The 25,228-nt window shown below is 57.9% G+C and overlaps 1 protein-coding gene across 2 annotated transcripts in view; it reads left to right on the top strand.

Moving 5' to 3' along the window:
- LOC133350044 (pyruvate kinase PKM-like) overlaps positions 1–23,260 on the top strand; it is a 39,448-nt gene extending 16,188 nt beyond the window's left edge. The window contains exons 4-11 of one of the 2 annotated variants that reach the window (XM_061564134.1): positions 5,386–5,517; positions 6,823–7,009; positions 8,160–8,430; positions 9,994–10,144; positions 16,123–16,275; positions 17,899–18,065; positions 20,131–20,312; positions 22,800–23,260. In XM_061564134.1, coding sequence (XP_061420118.1) covers positions 5,386–5,517; positions 6,823–7,009; positions 8,160–8,430; positions 9,994–10,144; positions 16,123–16,275; positions 17,899–18,065; positions 20,131–20,312; positions 22,800–22,906 — 1,350 coding nt within the window. In that variant the 3' untranslated portion in view covers positions 22,907–23,260. Of the gene's footprint in view, positions 1–5,385; positions 5,518–6,822; positions 7,010–8,159; positions 8,431–9,993; positions 10,145–16,122; positions 16,276–16,882; positions 17,050–17,898; positions 18,066–20,130; positions 20,313–22,799 lie in introns of both variants that reach the window. The other variant, XM_061564057.1, reaches the window with a different exon arrangement.
- Positions 23,261–25,228: the final 1,968 nt, after the last annotated feature.

Raw genomic sequence — 25,228 nt, 5'->3', positions numbered from 1 at the left:
AGCTTGGGCGACTGTCGGAGATCGCGGTGCTCGGACCGCGATCCCCAACAATCGAGCCAAGCCTGGTTCTGCTGATGAGGCACCGCATGTCGAAACCGGCGCTTGCCTCCTCGAAAAATGTTTGCAGTTCGACGAGGCACCGAGCGCGGTCGAGATCTGTGCTGCGAAGCTTCGTGGCTGATGGATGTGTAAAAATACGGAACGTGGGAGGGGGAGGGGGGGGGAGGAGGAGGGGGAGGGGGGGGAGGAGGAGGGGGAGGGGAGAAGGAGGGGGAGGGGGGGAAGAGGAGGAGGGAGGGGAGCAGGGGGAGGAGGGGGGCGCTTCGAGATGGCCTCGTCTCTCCCCGCGCTGGCGCTCGCCGGCTCCGTACGTGACCCGCAAGTCGATTCGACTGGATGCCCGTGGGGGGTGGTATGGGTGGTGGGGGAGGGAATGGATTTCTTGAAGGGGTGGGTTGGTTGGGGTATGGTTTGGCACGGGAGGGGGGTCCAATTGCAGGGTCTGTGTGGCCCCGTGCCACCCTTGCATTGGCACGGGGCCACACTCCCCCCCTCCCCCCACCCTCCTCCACCCCCACCGTCGCCTCCGACCACCCCTCCCTCCCTCCCGCTAGATTCCTGCCGGTTTAGCGAGGGCGGCTTGGGTGGCGATGGCGGCGAGGACTCGAGCCTCCTGCAGACTGACGTGGCCACGGCCCCCTTAGGGGCGTGTGCTGGGCGCTGTGTGCAAGGCTGCGGCGTGGATACCGTGCAGGGGAACCATTGAATGCTACGCGTGGGAGGGCTACGTCGCGAGCAGAGGAGCCGCCGGTTGGGGCGGGGCGGGAGGGGTGGAGCGGTGGCGCAGTGATCGGCCATTGTGCTTCTCCCGGCGTTTTTAGGCCGAACATCGGTGACGAGGTGACGTCTGAATAGTTCCTGGGGCACCAGCAGTGGATAGATGATGGCTGGTCACGATGGGACGCCCGTTGCTATGGTAGCAAGATTAGTCCGTGCCGCGTGGGCGATCGCGGTTATGATCTTCAGTCTCCTTCCATATTCAACTATTTTATTTTATATTACCAGGTAAGGTCCCACTGAGCCATGTGGTTCTTTTTCAGAAGCGACCTGGTTATTGCCGATGATAGCCCGAGGAAGTAGAGCTCATCATCGTCATCATCGTCATCATCATCATCATCGTCATCATTGTCATCATTGTCATCATCGTCATCATCGTTACCATCGTCACCATCGTGTGGGAACTGATGGCAGCAGCTAAACACCCAAAAACGCGTCGATTCTAAATGTGGAGGGAAATCCCGGAGGACACGCAAACTCCAAATATACAGCAGCAGGCATCCGGGTTGGGATGGACCCCACGACCTTCTGAATACCAGGCGAGGGAGATGACATCAATATCAGCCGCATAATCTAAACGTGTCATGTCGGTTCTAAATATGGAGAGAGAAACGAGAGAACCCGGGAGAGATCCACGCGACCACGTGAAGAGCGAGAGAGGGAGGGAGGGAGAGAGGGAGAGACACGCAAACTCCAAATACACAGCAGCAGGCGCCCAAGGTCGGGATCGTACCCACGACCTCCCGTAGACCAGGCGAGGTTGTTCACATCTCCCAGCCACCGGGTGGGGCCGTGCCGAGCTTGCACCCTGGCAGGGAGGGGTCCTGTCCCAGGCGGGACGTTTGTCTTGGGCGCCCCGTCGCACCGGGGTGCCCCGTCGCACCGGGGTGCCCCGTCGCACCGGGGTGCCCCGTCGCACCGGGGTGCCCCGTCGCACCGGGGTGCCCTGTCGCACCGGGGTGCCCCGTCGCGCCTTGGCTGTGGAGGAGCCGGAGAGCCCGGAGTAAACCCAAGCAGCACCTCGTGACGTCACCCTGCCGCGTGCGCTTCGCGGGATTGTGCGGAGTCGCAGCCCGATTGTGTTAATAGTCCAGTTCCGGTAAAGTAACGTGGAAAATGCAGTGGGCGACTGTGTGCGACGGTGATGGTGAGCGCCGATTGCGAGTCACGGCGAGTCACGGCGGGCGGTGGTGAGTGACGGTGAGCGGTGGCGAGTGGTGGTGAGTGGTGGTGAGCGACGGTGATTGGCGACGCTGAGCGATGGTGCCGTGCCGCCTGACCTTTCCGATTTGCCGAACCCGACCGCACGGAATGGCCGCGGTTATTTTCGGCGGCTTTGGGCGAATGGCAAACGGCGCGTCCGAGGTAACGCGAGGTGCTGGACTTGGGGGGGGGGGGAGTGGGTAGGGGATGGGGGGAGGGGCTGGGGGGTGGGGGGGAGCTCAGAGTGGGGTGGGGGGGGGCCTAGCCCATTGTCAGCGAGCGGTTCGCGATGAGCGATCGCTCGTTACGAGACGCGGTTGCCACGGCAGCGGCGGTGTCGTCGTCGTCGTCGTCACGGTGAGCGGCGTTGCCGGACTCGCGATCCAAAGGGGTGTCCCGGTTCGACTCCATCTCCCGGCCGACGTGGCGGTTGACACGATGGGGGGGGGCGGCTTGGTTCCTGAATCCACCCCTGACGCCCCCCAGCAGCGCGAGCTGGCACGGCCACGGCGAGTCCCATTATTGGCAGGTTGTGAGTGTGGTGGGGGGTGAGGTGAATTGTGGGTAACTCCCGCCTCATTTCAAGGTGTTCTGGCCTTGCACCTCCGATTTTTAGCACGGTTTGCTACGTATGGTGCGAAAGAAGTTCTACATCCATACATACTGCCCACAGACTCAACACTACCCATAGACTCAACACTACCCATAGACTCAACACTGCACCATAGACTCAACACTGCCCATAGACTCAACACTGCCCATAGACTCAACACTACCCATAGACTCAACACTGCACCATAGACTCAACACTGCCCATAGACTCAACACTGCCCATAGACTCAACACTTCCCATAGACTCAACACTACCCATAGACTCAACACTGCCCATAGACTCAACACTGCCCATAGACTCAACACTGCCCATAGACTCAACACTGCCCATAGACTCAACACTACCCATAGACTCAACACTGCCCATAGACTCAACACTGCCCATAGACTCAACACTGCCCATAGACTCAACACTGCCCACAGACTCAACAGTACCCATAGACTCAACACTGCCCATAGACTCAACACTGCCCATAGACTCAACACTGCCCATAGACTCAACACTGCCCACAGACTCAACACTGCCCATAGACTCAACACTGCCCATAGACTCAACACTGCCCACAGACTCAACAGTACCCATAGACTCAACACTACCCATAGACTCAACACTGCCCATAGACTCAACACTGCCCACAGACTCAACACTGCCCACAGACTCAACACTGCCCACAGACTCAGCACTGCAGGTGATGTACAGTGTGCGAAGAGAAGTCCGCTAGAGCGGCCTCTAGCGGAGGCTTTACCCCCCCCCCCCCTTTTCCCGCCAGCGGTGATGCAAGCCGGCAGTTGCAGGGCTGCTCCTCGGCCTCAAACGCGCAGAGGAAAACAAAATTTCGGCCCCAACCGGGGAACGTTCGCCAATCGGCTGCGTCGGCCACGGTGTCTCCCGCTGTGATTTGGACGTTTAAATTGATCGGACGCCTGAAGGTCATGGGGGGTCGAGGTGGTGGGGGGAGGGGTGGGGGTGATCCCTGGGGGTGGTGGAGTGTAGGGGGTGGTGTTAGGCTGGTGGTGGTGGGAGTGAGGTGATGGTGGGCGTGAGGTGGTGGTGGGAGTGAGGAGGTGGTGGGAGTGAGGAGGTGGTGGTGGGAGTGAGGTGGTGGTGAGGTTGTGTGGTGGTAGGTGTGGTGGGGGTGGAGTGGTGTTGGGTGGGTGGGGGGGGCTGAGACCCAGGGTTGCCCGGTTTCCCCGTTGCCCGCCCCGGAATGCAAGGGGCTCGGGTGTCGCGATGCCGATTTTAGCCGCGTTGGCCGCACGTCCGTCGCCACCACCGCCCCCCCCCCCTCTCCCCGCGACCTTCAAGGAGTCTGCTGCTGCTGCTGCTCCTTGAAGGTCGTGGGGAGGTCGCAGGCGGCTCCAGAGAGTCACCGCGGCGACGACGATGACGCCGCTCGTATGATCGGCTCCTTCCTCCCCCTCCTCCTCCCGCTCCCCCTTCTCCCCCTCCTCCACCTCCTTCACCTCCACCTGCTCCTCATCAACCTCCTCCCCCTCCTCCTCCCCCTTCTCCTCCCCCCCTCCTCCTCCCCCCCCCTCCCCCTCCTCGTTGTCACCGCTCTGCGGTTGGAGCGCGTTCGCCGCTGTGTCGCGGGGTTCAAATGCGGCGGCCGCCCCGGTGAATGCCGCCGTTGTGCACGAACCGTTGCAAGCGCCGTCCGCTTAATTTCTGCAGTGGACGTTAAAAGATCCCCGCGTGGCAATTTGATTTTATTTAAATGTAAAAAAAGGAGATCCCGGTGTGACGTCGTTGGCAAAGAGTCCCGGCCACTGCGGCCCCCGGCGTGGCCGTGGTGGTGCCGCGTTCGGCACTTTCTCAAATGACGCTGAAAATTCCTCCTTTTTGGAATCGCACGGCAGCACGACACCACCCCCCACTTGGCCACCACCCCCCCACTTGGCCACCACCACCCCACTTGGCCACCACCCCCCCACTTGGCCACCACCCCCCCACTTGGCCATTACCCCCCCACTTGGCCACCACCCCCCCACTTGGCCACCACCCCCCCACTTGGCCACCACCCCCCCACTTGGCCACCACCCCCCCACTTGGCCACCACCCCCCCACTTGGCCACCACCCCCCCACTTGGCCACCACCCCCAGGTGGGTGCGAGATGCCCCCCCCAGGTTAGGGAGAACCACTGCTCCTGGCAAATCGTGCCGAGACTAGCCATGGGAACGGAATCGGAGGATTGCCGCCCTGTGCGATCCCAACCGAGGGTGACGTTTTTCAAATTTGACCAAGCGCGGAAACCGTGACGCGGACGCACGATGCCCCGCTCTTGCTGAACATCGGAATCGGAATCTTCATCTCGGCTGGCAGGAATCCGATGAGCTATGAAGCTCTTCGGTGGGAAATAAAAAAACAATGTCCACGATAATCTTTTAATGTCCCCCCGTGAGCAAAGCGGACGGCGCGTAGTAGTAGTATTCGTAGTCGTGGTAGTCGTAGTAACAGTATTACATTTGTACAAACCACCACCGTGGGATTAACCAGGGCGGCCACTGGAATTCGAACCCCCGAATCTCTGCGACAAACGGCGGTGGTTGTCGTCTAGAGCTGCCCGTGACCTCCGGGTGACCTTGCAGTGAGCAAGGGGAGGGCGGTGGACGGTCCCCGTGACGACTGCGGGCGTGTTGCCGGCCTTCGTCGGTGCTACTCCAGCGCAGCACTTTCCCCAACGGTCTGTTGAGGCTACACGGGGGATCTTTGCCTGTGCGTGTGTTTGCAGTACCACGCGGAGACGATCAAGAATGTGCGCGCGGCCACGGAGAGCTTGGCCAAGGACCCCTACAACTACCTGCCCGTGGGCATCGCCCTCGACACCAAGGGCCCCGAGATCCGCACCGGGCTCATTAAGGGGGTAAGGGCTCCCCTTCAATTCTGCACCTTTCCCCGAGGCCCCCCACCCTGCACCCACCCTGCACCCCCTCCCACCACCACCACCAATGCAGACTCAATGCCTTGCAACTCCGGCTGTTTTATTGCCAGAAAAGGTAAAAAAACCTAAAACCAGACTTCTAATTATACTCTTAGGTTGTTCGGTAAAGTCACGTAGGTAAAAATAAAAAATAATAGAAATAAAATAATAAATCACGACGTTTCGGAGACAACGCAAGTCTCCGTCATCAGGTGGGACCGTCACAGCTAGATTTACTGTCTCACTTGAGACAACTTGAGACAGTAAATCTGGCTGTGACGGTCCCACCTAATGACGGAGACTTGTGTTGCCTCCGAAACGTCGTGATTTATTATTTTATTTCTATTATTTCTATTATTTTTTACCTACGTGACTTTACCGAAAAACCTAAGAGTATAAATCCTTGCAGTCACGAAAGCTTCAAATCTAGAAAGACTTCTAATTATAGTAGTAGGTTTTTACCCTTTAAACTGGTACAAAACTGACACCTTTATACAAGGTATCATGTTTGCAATAACCGCAACACAAGCAGTCAAAATGCAAACAAAAAGAAACAACTCTGATAATGGTAATGATATGCACTGTCCTTGGAGTTGATTGGTCCACACCCGAGACAGCTTTTCTTAGAGCCTAGTCTCCATTGGTGTTGGACCAGATGACGCCAAAAGGCGTACAACTCAAAGACAGTGCACTATCAGAGTATATAAAGGTGTCAGTTTTGTACCAGTTTAAAGGGTAAAAACCTACTACTATATTTTGCCACTAGTAAAGGAGATGTCTCATAGTGAGACTTCTAATTACTTGTCCATACTTTGACACCATAGATCTATAACGTCACAGCGCTTGCCCCGACGCACTGCCGGGACCGCCGCACGGCGGGAGAGAAAGCCGATCCCCTTTTTAAATCCTTTATATTAAGTTCACTTGCTTGCTTGCTTGCGCGCTTACGACCGTGCAAATCTTTCGGTCGTTTTTTAACCCACTTCCCGTGATCCAATCGAGCTGACATTTTGCACACAGACTCGTTGTGCGTGACAATTTATTTTCGTGAAAAAAAATTTCCAAAAATTTCCACTTTTTAGGAAAAAAAAAAATGCATATTTAATTTAAAATACCAATGTGATCAAAATGAAACTCTTTCTCAAGAAGAACAGAAATTAATAATAAAATAAAACCGATGCCACGCATATAAAGGATTTATAGTGAAAAACTTTATTTTTACGGGTTAATTTTTTGTCTTCTGTCCAGAGCGGCACGGCGGAGGTGGAGCTGAAGAAGGGCGCCACGCTCAAGGTGACGCTGGACGACGCCTTCATGGACAAGTGCGACGAGCACACCCTGTGGGTGGACTACAAGAACCTGCTCAAGGTGATCGAGGTCGGCAACAAGGTGTACGTGGACGACGGACTCATCTCGCTCTGCGTCAAGGAGAAGGGTGAGTGAGCGGTGGCGGTGGTGACGCGCTCGCTCGCTCCGCTGCCGATGCCTGTCGCGTCGTCGTCATCACCGCCGTCATCGCCACCGTCATCGCCACCGTCATCACCACCGTCATCGTCATCATCGCCGCCGTCATCATCACCAACATTGTCGTCATCACCACCAACATCATCACCGTCGTCATCGCCACCGTCATCACCACCATCATCATCACCGTCATCACCACCAACATCACCACCGTCATCACCACCATCATCATCACCACCGTCATCACCACCAACATCATCGCCGTCATCATGGGACCCCCTTTGCCAGTACCAAAATAAACTAATAGGGTTTTTCCCCTTTTTTCTGGCAACAAAACTGACACCTTTTGCAAGGAATCATGCTTACATTAACCACAATACTTGCAGTCAAATGCAAACATTTGACTGCGTCATCTGGTCGAACACCATATGAGACTAGGCTCTAAAGAAAGCTGTCTCTGGTGTGGACCAATCAGATTCAAGGACAATGCATAAATTATCAGAATATTGTTTTTTGTTTGCATTTGACTGCAAGTATTGTGGTTAATGTGAGCATGATTCCTTGCAAAAGGTGTCAGTTTTGTTGCCAGAAAAAAAAGGGGGAAAACTCTATTAGTATCATCACCGTCATCACTACCGTCGTCATCACCACCCTCGTCATCATACGTTTTCGCTTATTAAACTTTTCGTTAATTGAGTAAATGATTCTTAACATGTATTAATCTTATTTTTATGCCGAGTGTCTGCTGCTGCTGTGTCCTGTACAGCGCTTTCATATATCCTTGATTAAAAGCTGCTTTACGCATGGAATTATAATTATCATCGCCGCCATCATCATCACCACTGTCATCATCGTCGTGGTCTCTCTCCACTGCTACATGGAGGCCTACGCAGGCCTCCATCATCATCATCATCATGAGTCGTGGTCTCTCCACCTCCTGGACGAAGGCCTTGCCTACCTAGGCCACCGCCGCCATGAGCCACTGACCGGTGAAAGTTTAGCGGCTGTCTGCCTACCTCCGTCCACGGCAGCCCAGGTCTCTCCCACAGCGACGCCTCGTCCGTCCGGTCCGCGTTCGTTCGGCCGCACAACGTCTGACGTTTCGCGCCGCCCCCCCCCAGGGAAGGACTTCATGATCACCGAGGTGGAGAACGGCGGCACGCTGGGCAGCAAGAAGGGCGTGAACCTGCCCGGCGTGGCAGTCGACCTGCCGGCCATCTCGGAGAAGGACATCGGAGACCTGAAGTTCGGCGTGGAGCAGGGCGTGGACATGGTGTTCGCCTCCTTCATCCGCAAGGCGGCCGACGTGCACGCGGTGCGCGCCGTGCTCGGCGAAAAGGGGAAGCACATCCTCATCATCAGCAAGATCGAGAACCACGAGGGCGTGCGCAGGTGAGGGTGGCGGGGGCGATGGTGGCGGGGGCGATGGTGGCGGGGGCGATGGTGGCGCGGGCGATGGTGGCGCGGGGCGATGGTGGCGCGGGCGATGGGGCGGGGGCGATGGGGGCGGGGGCGATGGTGGCGCGGGCGATGGTGGCGGGGGCGATGGTGGCGGGGGCGATGGTGGCGGGGGCGATGGTGGCGGGGGCGATGGTGGCGGGGGCGATGGTGGCGGGGGCGATGGTGGCGGGGGCGATGGTGGCGGGGGCGATGGTGGCGGGGGCGATGGTGGCGGGGGCGATGGTGGCGGGGGCGATGGTGGCGGGGGCGATGGTGGCGGGGGCGATGGTGGCGGGGGCGATGGTGGCGGGGGCGATGGTGGCGGGGGGCGATGGTGGCGGGGGCGATGGTGGCGGGGGCGATGGTGGCGGGGGCGATGGTGGCGGGGGCGATGGTGGCGGGGGCGATGGTGGCGGGGGCGATGGTGGCGGGGGCGATGGTGGCGGGGGCGATGGTGGCGGGGGCGATGGTGGCGGGGGCGATGGTGGCGGGGGCGATGGTGGCGGGGGCGATGGTGGCGGGGGCGATGGTGGCGGGGGCGATGGTGGCGGGGGCGATGGTGGCGGGGGCGAATGAGTGACGGGGTGAGGGGGTGGTGAGCGGGCGGTGAGTGGGGTGGCGAGTGGGTGTGCAGGTTCGGAGGCACGGGGCGGTGAGCGGGGATGGTGAGCTCTAAAGATGGCGATGTGGTAAAGATCGCGAGTTGTTGTGCTGAAGAGTGGCCAACGTGTGAGCGATCGTGCCGATGGACATGAAAATGGGGAGAGGCGGCGGTTCAAGTTTGTGGCGTCCCACGGGGTGAGAACGCTTCTAAGAGACCGGCGTGGGAGAGTTTCTTTCGCAGGAGTGAGCCGGCTCGTCTCCACAACGAATAACGTTCAAAAGCGCGGCGACGAAGCGGAATGCTTTAAATCGGCGAGAAAGCTGGCCGCACCGTCGAACGAGAAGCGGGGAAAATATTTGACGGAGACAAATCGACGCTAGGAAACGATAATTCCTCGTTGGCGCCATTCGGCCCGATCGCAGCGCGATTGCAATGTGTGTGTACATTGAACTTCTTTCGCACCCTACGTAGCCAACCGTGCTCATCGTAGGTGCGGCGGGGGGGGGGGGGTGAAGGACAACCAACTAAACACAACAACAAGCAGCAGTTCTAAAGAAATGAGTTTGTGAATCTGGATGATGATTATTTAAAAGTGCCATAGCTCCCGGTGGCTTCCAGATGCGTTGGAAGGAAGAGCGTTCCAGACGGTCACAAAAGCGCCCGATGCCGCGTGGATGTTTCTCCGGGTCCTCCGGTATTTCTGTCCTAATTTTTTTCATCGACGTCACGCGTCTCCGTGACGACGACTACGATAAGCCCGCTTCGTTGAGCTGTCGTTTGTGATGATTGCCAGGTCACCTCTGAAAAAGAACTGTCGCTCGGTGGGAGCTTTAACGGGCGAATAAAAAGCTCTCGGTTCGAGTTTAGTTGTAGTGACGGTGCGTGCGGTGTCGGCGATTCTCTCCGACGAGGTTCGACGAGGTGCTGGAGGCGAGCGACGGCATCATGGTGGCGCGTGGCGACCTGGGCATCGAGATCCCCACGGAGAAGGTCTTCATCGCGCAGAAGATGATGATCGGGCGATGCAACCGCATCGGCAAGCCGATCATCTGTGCCACCCAGGTGCCCGCCCCGTCCCTCCCCGCCCACTCGCTTGTCCACTCGTTCGCTCGGTCGCTCGCTCACTTGTTCGCCAATTCATTCGGTCGCTCGCTCACTTGTTCGCCAATTCACTCGGTCGCTTGCTCACTTGTCCACTCATTCATTCGGTCGCTCGCTCACTTGTTCGCCAATTCACTCGGTCGCTCGCTCACTTGTTCGCCAATTCACTCAGTCGCTCGCTCACTTGTCCACTCATTCACTCAGTCGCTCGCTCACTTGTTCGCCAATTCACTCGGTCGCTTGCTCACTTGTCCACTCATTCACTCGGTCGCTTGCTCACTTGTCCACTCATTCACTCGGTCGCTCGCTCACTTGTTCGCCAATTCACTCAGTCGCTCGCTCACTTGTTCGCCAATTCACTCAGTCGCTCGCTCACTTGTTCGCCAATTCACTCAGTCGCTCGCTCACTTGTTCGCCAATTCACTCGGTCGCTCGCTCACTTGTTCGCCAATTCACTCAGTCGCTCGCTCACTTGTTCGCCAATTCACTCAGTCGCTCGCTCACTTGTTCGCCAATTCACTCAGTCGCTCGCTCACTTGTTCGCCATTCACTCAGTCGCTCGCTCACTTGTTCGCCAATTCACTCAGTCGCTCGCTCACTTGTTCGCCAATTCACTCGGTCGCTCGCTCACTTGTCCGCCAATTCACTCGGTCGCTCGCTCACTTGTTCACTCATTCACTCGGTCGCCGCTCACTGTTCGCCAATTCACTCAGTCGCTCGCTCACTTGTTCGCCAATTCACTCGGTCGCTCGCTCACTTGTTCGCCAATTCACTCAGTCGCTCGCTCACTTGTTCGCCAATTCACTCGGTCGCTCGCTCACTTGTTCGCCAATTCACTCAGTCGCTCGCTCACTTGTTCGCCAATTCACTCAGTCGCTCGCTCACTTGTTCGCCAATTCACTCAGTCGCTCGCTCACTTGTTCGCCAATTCACTCGGTCGCTCGCTCACTTGTTCGCCAATTCACTCGGTCGCTCGCTCACTTGTTCGCCAATTCACTCAGTCGCTCGCTCACTTGTTCGCCAATTCACTCAGTCGCTCGCTCACTTGTTCGCCAATTCACTCAGTCGCTCGCTCACTTGTTCGCCAATTCACTCAGTCGCTCGCTCACTTGTTCGCCAATTCACTCGGTCGCTCGCTCACTTGTCCGCCAATTCACTCGGTCGCTCGCTCACTTGTTCGCCAATTCACTCGGTCGCTCGCTCACTTGTTCGCCAATTCACTCAGTCGCTCGCTCACTTGTTCGCCAATTCACTCAGTCGCTCGCTCACTTGTTCGCCAATTCACTCGGTCGCTCGCTCACTTGTTCGCCAATTCACTCAGTCGCTCGCTCACTTGTTCGCCAATTCACTCAGTCGCTCGCTCACTTGTTCGCCAATTCACTCAGTCGCTCGCTCACTTGTTCGCCAATTCACTCAGTCGCTCGCTCACTTGCTTCGCCAATTCACTCAGTCGCTCGCTCACTTGTTCGCCATTCACTCGGTCGCTCGCTCACTTGCTTGTTCGCCACTATTCACTCGGTTCGCTTCGCTCACTTGTTCCGCCAATTCACTCGGTCGCCGCTCACTTGTTCGCACTATTCACTCCCCGGTCGCTCGCTCACTTGTTACGCCCATACTCAGTCGCTCGCTCATTGTTCGCCAATTCACTCGGTCGCTCGCTCACTTGATTCGCCAATTCACTCAGTCGCTCGCCTCACTTGTTCGGCCAATTCACTTCGGTCGCTCGCTTCACTTGTTCGCCAATTCCACTCGGTCGCTCCGCTCACTTGTTCACTCAATTCACTCGGTCGCTTCGCTCACTTGTTCACTCATTCACTCAGGTCGCTCGGCCTCACTTGTCGCACTCATTCACTCAGGTCGCTCGGCTCACTTGTCCGCTCATTCACTCGGTCGCCTTGCTCCACTTGTTCACTCAATGTCACTCCGGTCGCTCGCTCACTTGTTCGCCAATTCCACTCAGGTCGCTTCGCTCACTTGTTCACTCAATTGCACTCAGTCGCTTCGCTCGACTTGTTCACTCCAATTCACTCGGTTCGCTCGCTCACTTGTTCGCCAATTCACTCGGTCGCTCGCTCACTTGTTCGCCAATTCACTCAGCGCTCGCTCCACTTGTTCGCCAATTCACTCAGTCGCTCGCTCACTTGTCGCCAATTCAACCTCGGTTCGCTCGCTCACTGTTCGCCAATTCACGCGGTCGCTCGCTCACTTGTTCGCCAATTCACTCAGTCGCTCGCTCACTTGTTCGCAATTCACTCAGTCGCTCGCTCACTGTTGCGCCAATTCACTCGGTCGCTCGCTCACTTGTTCGCCAATTCACTCAGTCGCTCGCTCACTTGTTCGCCAATTCACTCAGTCGCTCGCTCACTTGTTCGCCAATTCACTCGTCGCTCGCTCACTTGTTCGCCATTCACTCAGTCGCTCGCTCACTTGTTCGCCAATTCACTCAGTCGCTCGCTCACTTGTTCGCCAATTCACTCAGTCGCTCGCTCAACTTGTTCGCCAATTCACTCGGTCGCTCGCTCACTGTTCGCAATTCACTCAGTCGCTCGCTCACTTGTTCGCCAATTCACTCAGGTCGCTCGCTCACTTGTTCGCCAATTCCCTCGGTCGCTCGCTCACTTGTTCGCCAATTCACTCAGTCGCTCTACTCCACTTGTTCGCCAATTCACTCAGTCGCTCGCTCACTTGTTCGCCAATTCACTCGGTCGCTCGCTCACTTGTTCGCCAATTCACTCGGTCGCTCGCCTCACTTGTTCGCCAATTCACTCGGTCGCTCGCTCACTTGTTCGCCAATTCACTCAGTCGCTCGCTCACTTGTTCGCCAATTCACTCAGTCGCTCGCTCACTTGTTCGCCAATTCACTCAGGTCGCTCGCTCACTTGTTCGCCAATTCACTCGGTCGCTCGCTCACTTGTTCGCCAATTCACTCGGTCGCTCGCTCACTTGTTCGCCAATTCACTCAGTCGCTCGCTCACTTGTTCGCCAATTCACTCAGTCGCTCGCTCACTTGTTCGCCAATTCACTCGGTCGCTCGCTCACTTGTTCGCCAATTCACTCGGTCGCTCGGCTCACTTGTTCGCCAATTCACTCAGGTCGCTCGCTCACTTGTTCGCCAATTCACTCAGTCGCTCGCTCACTTGTTCGCCAATTCACTCAGGTCGCTCGCTCACTTGTTCGCCAATTCACTCAGTCGCTCGCTCACTTGTTCGCCAATTCACTCAGTCGCTCGCTCACTTGTTCGCCAATTCACTCAGTCGCTCGCTCACTTGTTCGCCAATTACTCGGTCGCTCGCTCACTTGTTCGCCAATCCACTCAGGCGCTCGCTCACTTGTTCGTCCAATTCACTCAGGTCGCTCGCCTCACTGTCCGCCAATTCACTCGGTCGCTCGCTACACTTGTTCGCCCATTCACTCAGGTCGCTCGCTCACTTCGTTCGCCAATTCACTCAGTCGCTCGCTACACTGTTCCACGCCAATTCACCTCAGGTCGGCTTCGCTCACTTGTTCGCCAATTCACTCTGTCGGCGCATCCACTTGTTCGCCAATCACTTCAAGTCGCATCGCTCACTTGTTCGCCAATTCACTCAGTCGGCTCGCTAACTTGTCCGCCAATTTCACTCGGTTCGCTCGCTCACTTGTTCGCCAATTCACTCGGTCGGCTCGCTCACTTGTTTCGCCACATTCCACTCAGTCGCTTCGCTCCACTTGTTCGCCAATTCACTCAGTCTGCCTCGCTCACTTGTTCCGCCACTTCACTCGGTCGCTCGCCACTGTTCGCCCAATTCACTCAGGTCGCTTCGCTCACTTGTTCGCCAATTCACTCAGTCGCTCAGCTCACTTGTCGCCAATTCACTCGGTCGCTCGCTCACTTGTTCGCCAATTCACTCGGTCGCTCGCTCACTTGTTCGCCAATTCACTCAGTCGCTCGCTCACTTGTTCGCCAATTCACTCGGTCGCTCGCTCACTTGTTCGCCAATTCACCGGTCGTCGCTCACTTGTTCGCCAATTCACTCAGTCGCTCGCTCACTTGTTCGCCAATTCACTCAGTCGCGCTCACTTGTCGCCAATTCACTCGGTCGCTCGCTCACTTGTTCGCCAATTCACTCGGTCGCTCGCTCACTTGTTCGCCAATTCACTCAGTCGCTCGCTCACTTGTCGCCAATTCACTCGGTCGCTCGCTCACTTGTTCGCCAATTCACTCGGTCGCTCGCTCATTGTTCGCCAATTCACTCAGTCGCTCGCTCACTTGTTCGCCAATTCACTCGGTCGCTCGCTCACTTGTTCGCCAATTCACTCAGTCGCTCGCTCAGTTCGCCAATTCACTCAGTCGCGCTCACTTGTTCCGCCAATTCACTCAGTCGCTCGCTCACTTGTTCGCCAATTCACTCAGTCGCCCTCGCTCAGCTTGTTCCGCCAATTTCACTCAGTCGCCTCGCTCACTTGTTTCCGCCCAATTCACTCGGTTCGCTCGCTCAACTTGTTCGCCCATTCACTCGGTCGCTCGCTCGCTTGTTCGCAATTCACTCGGTCGCTCGCTCACTGTCCGCCAATTCACTCGGTCGCTCGCTCACTTGTTCGCCAATTCACTCGGTGCTCGCCTCACACATTGTTCGCCAATTCACTCGGTCGCTCGCTCACTTAGTTCGCAATTCCCTCGGTCGCTCGCCTCACTTGTTCGCCAATTCACTCGGTCGCTCGCTCACTTGTTCGCCCAATTCACTCGGTCGCTCGCTCACTTGTTCGCCAATTCACTCGGTCGCTCGCTCACTTGTTCGCCAATTCACTCGGTCGCTCGCTCACTTGTTTCGCCAATTCACTCAGTCGCTCGCTCACTTGTTCGCCCAATTCACTCGGCTCGCTCGCTCACTTGTTCGCCAATCACTCGGTCGCTCGCTCACTTGTTCGCCAATTCACTCGGTCGCTCGCTCACTTGTTCGCCAATTCACTCGGTCGCTCGCTCACTTGTTCGCCAATTCACTCGGTCGCTCGCTCACTTGTTCGCCAATTCACTCGGTCGCTCGCTCACTTGTTCGCCAATTCACTCGGTCGCTCGCTCACTTGTTCGCCAATTCACTCGGTCGCTCGCTCACTTGTTCGCCAATTCACTCGGTCGCTCGCTCACTTGTTCGCCAATTCACTCGGTCGCTCGCTCACTTGTTCGCCATTCACTCGGTCGCTCGCTCACTTGTTCGTTAACTTGCCCACCCCCTCCCTATCCAAGTCCCCAGCCAATGCATAACGCACGCTTGCTCTGCTGTCCGCGTGCGTGCTCTGCTGTCCGCGTGCGTGCTCTGCTGTCCGCGTGCGTGCTCTGCTGTCCGCGTGCGTGCTCTGCTGTCCGCGTGCGTGCTCTGCTGTCGCGTGCGGTGTGCTGTGTTGTCCGCGGCGTGCTGTGTTGTCCGCGTGCGTGCTCTGCTGTCCGCGTCGTGCGTGGCTGTGTTGTCCGCGTGCGTGCTGTGTTGTCCGCGTGCGTGCTCTGCTGTCCGCGTGCGTGCTCTGCTGTCCGCGTGCGTGCTGTGTTGTCCGCGTGCGTGCTCTGCTGTCCGCGTGCGTGCTGTGTTGTCCGCGTGCGTGCTGTGTTGTCCGCGTGCGTGCTCTGCTGTCCGCGTGCGTGCTGTGTTGTCCGCGTGCGTGCTGTGTTGTCCGCGTGCGTGCTCTGCTGTCCGCGTGCGTGCTCTGCTGTCCGCGTGCGTGCTGTGTTGTCCGCGTGCGTGCTCTGCTGTCCGCGTGCGTGCTGTGTTGTCCGCGTGCGTGCTGTGTTGTCCGCGTGCGTGCTCTGCTGTCCGCGTGCGTGCTCTGCTGTCCGCGTGCGTGCTGTGTTGTCCGCGTGCGTGCTCTGCTGTCCGCGTGCGTGCTGTGTTGTCCGCGTGCGTGCTGTGTTGTCCGCGTGCGTGCTGTGTTGTCCGCGTGCGTGCTGTGCTGTCCGTGCGTGTGCGTAGATGCTGGAGAGCATGATCAAGAAGCCTCGGCCTACTCGCGCGGAGAGCAGCGACGTGGCCAACGCTGTGCTGGACGGCGCCGACTGCATCATGCTGAGCGGGGAGACGGCCAAGGGAGACTACCCCCTGGAGGCCGTGCGCACCCAGCACGCGGTGGGTGGGGCGGGGCGGGGTGGGGTGGGTGGGGCGGGGTGGGGTGGGTGGGCGGGGCGGGTGGGGCGTGGGTGGGCGGGGTGGGACGGGGTGGGTGGGACGTGGTGGGTGTGGGCGGGTGTGGATGGGCTTGGGTTTGGGTGGGTGGGTTTGGTTGGGTGGGTGTGGATGGGCTTGGGTTTGGGTGGGTGGGTTTGGTTGGGTGGGTTTGGTGGGTGGGTTTGGTGGGTGGGTGGGTTTGGTGGGTGGGTGTATCACTGGTAGATCCGTAAGCTTGTAAGAGTGTGAATGTGTGAGCACGCAAGTGGGTGTGTGGGTCTCTGCGTGGGTGGGTGGGTGGAGGCTAATTGTGTGAGTGGTTGAGTGGGCGAGTGAGTCAAGCGGGGTGACGAAGATGCCACTCGGACATCGGAGCTCGCAGCACACCGATGGCTCGCTCGCTCGGACAGCCACACGAGCAACCAAATCGTCATCTCATTGAAACCGATTTTCTCCCGGTCGTCTTCCCCCCACGATTAACCCGGCTGCTTCTGTTGTGGCCGGTGGTTGGCGGCGGTTGTTGGCGGTGGTGGTGGTGGCGGTGGTTGGCGGGGCTCCCCTGGGGCAGATTGCCCGCGAGGCGGAGGCCTGCATGTACCACCGCCAGGTGTTTGACGACCTGCGTCACGCCACGCACGCCACTCACGACCCCACCGAGACGGTCGCTATTGGCGCCGTCGAGGCCTCCTTCAAGAGCACCGCCTCGGCCATTGTGGTCCTCACCACCAGCGGAAGGTAGCGCCCCCCCCTCGCCCCCAGCGGCGGGGCTGCATGGTGCTGCTGGTGCAGTTGTTTGGGGAGAGGGGGGGGCGGCTGCCGACGATGCACGGGGGGGGGGTGTGTGAGATGCCACGGGGCGGAGTGTTATTTTTGCACGTTGCTTTGTGTTGTTGTTGTTGCTGCCCCCTTTGGATTGCGTCGTTTGTGGCTTGATTTTGTGTTTTTTGTTGGTGCCGCGAGCATGTGCCTGCAGCTGCCTGGAGAGGAAGTGATGTCACCCCAAAGTGACTCCACAGGAAGTGACGTCACTCGCTGTGAAGCAACGCGTGCCCGGGATTACGGGCGGCCATGTTTGTTTTTTCCTGCGTAGAAAAAAACAAATTCAAGTCAAAAATCGAATTCGAACAGGAAAAGAAAAATGTCCGGAGCATCTTCTCTGCCCAAAGGAGTTGCTGGCAATTCGACATTGCCATGGAATGTGGCAGTGTTGTCAATATAATACTCACATCAACACCTCCACCACCACCACCGCTGTCTCCGCCCATCATCATCACCACCACGAAAATCATCACCACCACCACCCTCTCCGCCCATCATCATCATCATCACCACCCTCTCCGCCCATCATCATCACCACCACGAACATCATCACCACCACCACCCTCTCCGCCCATCATCATCATCATCACCACCCTCTCCGCCCATCATCATCACCACCACGAACATCATCACCACCACCACCCTCTCCGCCCATCATCATCATCATCACCACCCTCTCCGCCCATCATCATCAGCAAACCACCTCCCACCACCACCGCCCCCCCCAACCCCGCCCCCCCCACCCCCCCGCGCGGCCCCCCATAGATTGCGCGGGAGGCGGAGGCGGTGATGTTCCACAGCCAGCTGTTTGAGGAGATCCGCCGCCTGTCGCCGGAGACTCGCGACCCCTCGGAGGCCACGGCCGTGGGCGCCGTCGAGGCCTCCTTCAAGTGCCGCGCCAGTGCCATCGTAGCCATTTCCAATTCGGGAAGGTAAACACGATGAAACCTTTGAAACGACCGGTAAAGTCACGTAGAAGGGAAGTAATAAAATAATAGAAATAAAACATAATAAAACAATTCTCACGGCGTTTCGGCCACAACGCAAGCAGCCGTCCTCAGGTGAAGAACACGTCTGTTGATAAGACAGAGTCTGAATGACACGTCCTAGGCTTGGAGCGTCTATTTAAGCTGGGAGGGAAGAGGAAGAGCACCTTGACAAAAGAATTTGCATATGAAGAGGAATTTAGCATATTTATGGGAAATGCAGGAATGCGAATTTACAGCAGCAGATGTTAGTGTAAATGCGTTTGGTATTACCTTAGAGTCGCGGCATCTCTTCAGAAAGGTGAGAGACTCGATTAGCTGAGCCTTCTTATCACGGAGCTTGTTGAAGGATCTCAAAGTTATGTGGAATCCCTCCCCGTCACGAAAGCTTTAAATCTAAACTTTGAAACGTTTTTATTCTACCGGGTGTAAGGCCCCCCCGACCCTGAGCTGCGATAATCTTAATGTAGCTCTCTTTCAGAAGCGACCCTGGCCGTCGCAAACGATGGCTTCAAGCAAGTCGCTCATCACGGATAAATGTATAGCAGCAGCCACGTGACTCTAAAACGCGCGACGTCGATTCTGAATGCAGAGGGGGTAAAAAGCGGAGGCGCCTGGATTAAAAATTCCACGCGGCCACGGGGAGAGAGACAGAGAGACAGAGAGGCATGCAGACTTGAGAGAGACAGAGAGATATGCAGGCTTGAGACATGAGAGAGACATGAGAGAGACAGAGACATGCAGACTTGAGACATGAGAGAGACAGAGAGACATGCAGGCTTCAAATTATACAGCAGGCCTCGTCAGAGCCTGGCCCGGCCCGGCCTGGCGGGCAACCAAGGTGGCGACCCCAGGTGCCTGTTAAGACGATCAGCTGATCCAGGGGTGGAAGGGTCATTGCCCGAAACGTCAGCCATTATGTATATAATGATAGATCTAGGTGTTCCTTTCTATGGCAGGGCTATTGAGGAGTGCCGAGGCTTTGTGATCGGCATAGGTGTGGGGAGTGCTGGGATGGTTTACGCACCGTCGACGCTTATTTCTCACGGCGTAGCAGTGTCATCTTCGCCTTCCTGTGGTCTTCTCAACTCTGACTTCCTCCCGACACTTCTTCTGCCAACGCATCTTCAGTAATTCTCCATCCTCCATCTTGCGCGTTTTAACGGTGGAATCGGCTCGACAACTCTCAGTACGTACGTCTGTCCGTGTGTGTGTCTGTCTCGTCCGTGTGTGTGTCTGTCTCGTCTGTGTGTGTCTGTCTCTGTGTGTGTGTCTCTGTCGTCTGTCTCTGTGTGTGTGCACCTGGGTGTTGGAGCGGGGGTGCAGCGGTTAGCGCGCTGCGCTACGGGCCTGGCCACCCGAGTTCAATTCCTGGTCATGGCCACCTAAACCGCTTGTGGGCCTCCCTTAGGTCCACTCGGCCTCAATTGAGTACCCGGTGCGGTGTGTAAACATCGCCACGTGCCGTGCCGAGCCTTCGTAGGTGCTGCACGCGGACAGCACTTGCCCCAACAGTCTGTGAATGCTATACTGGGACTCTTTATCTTTGATGTCTCTATCTGCGTGTGCGTGTGTGTGTGTGTGTGTGAGAGACATCGCCTGCATCTCCCCCCCTGACTCTCCAGTCGCTCCGCTCTGCCGCTCACCTCGCTGGCGCTTGAGTGCGCTGCCGCTTAACTGGCTGCTTGCGGCTCGCCGGTGATTGGTCGATGAACCCCTAACACTTTGCCTGCGTTTTCTGAAAGCTCGCAACAGCGTCTCGGATCATCACCAGCACCACCATCATCATCACCAGCACCACCATCAGCACCAGCACCATCATCAGCAGCACCACCATCATCACCAGCACCGCCATCAGCACCAGCACCGCCATCATCACCATCATCACCATCATCACCACCATCAGCACCAGCACCATCATTATCATCACCAGCACCACCATCACCACCAGTTCTCATCGCCACCTCGTCGCGAGCTAACACGCCGCTCCGCTCACCCGTCCGGCGTGCAGGTCTGCGTACCTCATCTCTAAGTACCGCCCCCGCTGCCCCATCCTGGCGGTGACGCGCACGCCGCAGACGGCGCGCCAGGCGCACCTCTACCGCGGCGTCTTCCCGCTGCTCTACACCTTCCCTGCCAAGGAGCCCTGGGCCGACGACGTCGACGCCCGCGTCAACTTCGCCATCACCATCGGTGAGCCGCACCACACCACACCATCACCATCGGTGAGCCACACCACACCACACCATCACCATCGGTGAGCCGCACCACACCACACCATCACCATCGGTGAGCCGCACCACACCACACCATCACCATCAGTGAGCCGCAGCCGCCACGCCACGCCACCACTCTGCCACCACCACCGCCCTGCCACGCCACCGCTCTGCCACACCACACCAAGCCACGCCACTGCCTTGCCACACAACCGCTCTGCTACGCCACCACCCTGCCACGCCACCACGCCACACCACGCCACGCCACACCACCGCCATGCCGTCATGCCACTGCCACCACACCGCCACCAACCTGTCACGCCACCCTGCCACCCTGCCACTCCGACCACACCACCACCCTGTTACCACCCTGCCACACCACCACGCCGCTACCGCACCACCACGCCGCTACCACTGCCACACCACCACACCACTACCACCCTGCCACACCACCATGCCACTACCGCTCCACCACGCCGCTACCACACTACCGCACCACCACACCACCACAATACCACACTACCACACCACCACGCCGCTACCACTGCCACACCACCACACCACTACCACTCTACCACACCACCACGCCGCTACCACTCTACCACACCACCACACTGCCACACCACCACACCACTACCACACTACCACACCACCACGCCGCTACCACACCACCACACTACCACACCACTACACCGCTACCACACCACCACTCCGCTACCACACCACCACACCGCTACCACACCACCACGCCGCTACACTAGCACACCACTACCACACCACCACTCCACCACACCACAACACCACTACCACACCACCACACTACCACACCACCACACCACCACACCACCACACCACCACACCACCACCCCACCACACTACCACACCACCACACCACCACACCGCTACCACACCACCACACCGCTACCACACCACCACACTACCACACTAACACACCACCACACACCACACCACCACACTACCACACTACCACACCACCACACCACCACACCACCACACTACCACCACCACACTACCACACCACCACACTACCACACCACCACACCACCACACTACCACACCACCACACTACCACACCACCACACTACCACACCACCACACCACCACACCACCACACTACCACCACCACACTACCACACTACCACACTACCACACCACCACACCACCACACCACCACACTACCACACCACCACACCACCACACCACCACACCACCACACCACCACACCGCTACCACACCACCACCACCACACCACCACACCACCACACTACCACACTACCACACCGCTACCACACCGCTACCACACTACCACGCCACTACACTACCACACTACCACACTACCACACCGCTACCACACCACCACACTACCACACCACCACACCACCACACCACCACACCACCACACCGCTACCACCACCACCACCACACCACCACACCACCACACTACCACACTACCACACTACCACACCGCTACCACACCACCACACTACCACGCCACTACACTACCACACTACCACACCGCTACCACACCACCACACTACCACACCACCACACCACCACACCACCACACCACCACGCCACTACCACCCTGTCATGGCACCAACGCCACATCGCCACTGCCGCAACGCCACCACAAACCTGCCACACGGCCGCCACCACCACCCACCCTATCGTGGCACCACTCACGCCGCCGCCGCCGCCACACCGCCACCACACCGCCACCACCGCCATCACCACGCCGCCAGAGTGCCACATCACCTCCGCCACGATGCTATCACGCCGGCACTAAACGCTGCCACCTCCCACCACCCCCCCGCCCCCCTCCCCCCCCAAAGGAAACGTGTAAAATATCAAGTTGATCCCTGTGTGATCCTCGGTCAGTCCCTAGTTTCCCATTTCTTTCCCGGTCAATCTCCCATTGATGCCCCGTCGATGCTGCCCAGTTGATCCCCCATTGATCCCCCATTGATCCCCCATTGATCCCCCATTGATCCCCCATTGATCCCCCATTGATCCCCCATTGATCCCCCATTGATCCCCCATTGATCCCCCATTGATCCCACATTGATCCCCCATTGATCCCCCATTGATCCCCCATTGATCCCCCGTTGATCCCCCGTCGATCCCCCGTTGATCCCCCGTTGATCCCCCGTCGATCCCCCGTCGATCCCCCGTCGATCCCCCGTCGATCCCCCGTCGATCCCCCGTCGATCCCCCGTTGATCCCCCGTTGATCCCCCGTTGATCCCCCGTCGATCCCCCGTCGATCCCCCGTCGATCCCCCGTCGATCCCCCATTGATCCCCCATTGATCCCCCATTGATCCCCCGTCGATCCCCCGTCGATCCCCCGTCGATCCCCCGTCGATCCCCCGTCGATCCCCCATTGATCCCCCATTGATCCCCATTGATCCCCCATCGATCCCCGTTCTTTCCCCCCACGCTGCAGGCAAGAACCGCAAGTTCATCCACAAGGGCGGCGTGGTGATCATCGTGACCGGCTGGCGCCCGGGCTCCGGCTTCACCAACACGATGCGCGTCATCGTCGCCGAGTGAGGGGCCCCCGGTGCGGTGGGGGGGGGGGGTCCCGGGGGGCCGCCCCCCACCAACGCTCGCCACGCTCTCCTCCCTCGTAGTCATCGTCGTCGTCGCCCATCCAATTTTCCCTCCTTTGCAGTCCCTGTGTGCCCCGGTGCAGTCACACCGCCTGCACACGGCCGCGTCACCGCCCGCGTCACCGCCGTCACCACAGTCACCAGATCTCGACATCCGGACGGCGGGCAAACGCCAGAATCGAAATAATGAGAGGCCCACGTGGTTAAGGAGCAGGCACCGCGATCTGACATCGGTGAAGGGGGCCCGGTGAGCCGTGGGAGGGAGTGCGGTTGGGTTGGGTTGCTTTGCCGTGTGTGTGAGTCGGGGGGGGGGGGGGGTGGGCGGGGGGGTTAGCAAGCGATCTGCCTGTGTGTGGTAGTGTGGTGGAGGAGTTGACCGCGTTTCTCACCACGCTGCTTGCACTGAAACGAAAATTATTCAAATGTAACGGGAGTACCGGAGGGGGGGGGGGACGTTCAATAAAAGGTGTGCAATACAATCCCAAAACCCCACCGTGCTTGGTTATTCGCGACGGGGAGACGCGATGGGTCCGCTACGCTGCGACATCGTTGAGCGGCGTCGGCTCAAGGCGAACAAAGAACGGGCCGCCGCGTCGCGCGGCGCTTTCGGATGCGCTTCTGCGGCCGTCTGGAACGCTCTTGCCTCACCAATTGTTCTTCTTGGTTCTTTCGGTAAAGTCACGTAGAAGGGAAGTAATAATATTTTTATTATTTTATTACTTCCCTTCTACGTGACTTTACCGAAAGAACCAATAAGATGAATCCCTGCAGTCCCGAAAGCTTTAAATCGAAATTCACCAATTGTTATTGTTGGGAAGCCACTGAAGGGCTATGCACGCTCGTGCATTGCTAAATCGTCTAGATAAATTCGTTTCAACATGGAACGAGTCAACAGGTACGTCAATCATAACCATAGACCACGCGAACTCCGGTCATCCTCGCAGCGGCTTCTGGCTGGGCTACCGGACAAAGACGGCGGCGCATTCGGATGCGCTTCTGCGGCCGTCTGGAACGTGCTCGCTTCCGATATTAGGACGCCACTGGGAGCGATGCACTTCTAAATCATCATCGCGATTGACAAACTCATTTCTTCAGAACTGCTTTTTGCGTTTAGTTTCCTTCCCCCACCACCGATGAGCACGGCTGGCGATGTACGGTGTGAAAGAAGTTCAACACACACACTGCCCATAGACTCAACACCGCACCTCCAATTAGCACGGCTAGTGATGTACGGTGCGAAAGAAGTTCAACACACAGGATGTCCCGTCCGGCGATTCCTCCGAGCCACTTCTAACAAAGACCCCAGGCGCTCGACTCTTGGCCACGGCTAAACTAGTTTTATTTCACCAGGTAAGGCTCACTGAGCAGTGTAGCTCTTTTTCAACAGCGACCCGGCCACAGACGATAGCTCAACAAAGTGGCTTATGAGCTGGAAATATATAGCAGCAGCCAAATGGTCTAAACGAGTGGCGTTGATTCTACAACTGGAGGACCCGGATGAACAATCCAAGCGACCACGGAGAGTGAGAGAGACACTGCAAACTCCAAATATACAGCAGGTGTCATGGTCAGGATCGAACCCACAACCTCCTGCATACCAGACGAGGTAGTTAACATCTCCTAGCCACCGTGATGATGATAATGATGAGAGAGACACCGCAAACTCCAAATATACAGCAGGTGTCATGGTCGGGATCGAACCCACAACCTCCTTCATACCAGACGAGGTAGTTAACATCTCCTAGCCACCGTGATGATGATAATGATGATGAGAGAGACACCGCAAACTCCAAATATACAGCAGGTGTCATGGTCGGGATCGAACCCACAACCTCCTGCATACCAGGTGAGGTCGTTGACGTCTGGACCTGCCCCGACCCGCGGGGGAAGGCAGCCAGCAGCCACGCGGAGAGGAGGAGCCAGGGCGAGTACGGCTGCACCTCGCGACGGCCATGGGATGTAGATTAGTCCACACTTTGCTCTACCGCCTGGGAGTTTGTCACCATCTGTGCGTGACCCACCAACCCTCACTGTTGCCTTCCACGACCCTGGATGACAGGCAGCCACAGGCAGTGTATCCATCACCACCACCACCATCGCTGCTTGGCTAAACACCGCTGTGAATAGACACGGACAAAGATCCCCCGTACAGCCTCGGACTGTTCAGGGCAAGTGCTGTTAGCGAGTAGCACCTATGAAGGCCGGCACGGCACACGAGGGGGTGGGTGGCCAGCACCACGCCCGGCCGCCTTTGTCTCCCCAG

Source organism: Lethenteron reissneri, chromosome 1, assembly GCF_015708825.2.
Source record: "Lethenteron reissneri isolate LAM-NWPU_2019-01 chromosome 1, ASM1570882v1, whole genome shotgun sequence".
In the NCBI taxonomy this organism is placed as follows: domain Eukaryota; kingdom Metazoa; phylum Chordata; class Hyperoartia; order Petromyzontiformes; family Petromyzontidae; genus Lethenteron; species Lethenteron reissneri.
Note: the sequence above shows the minus strand (reverse complement) of the source record. Positions and strands in the feature narration are given on the sequence as shown.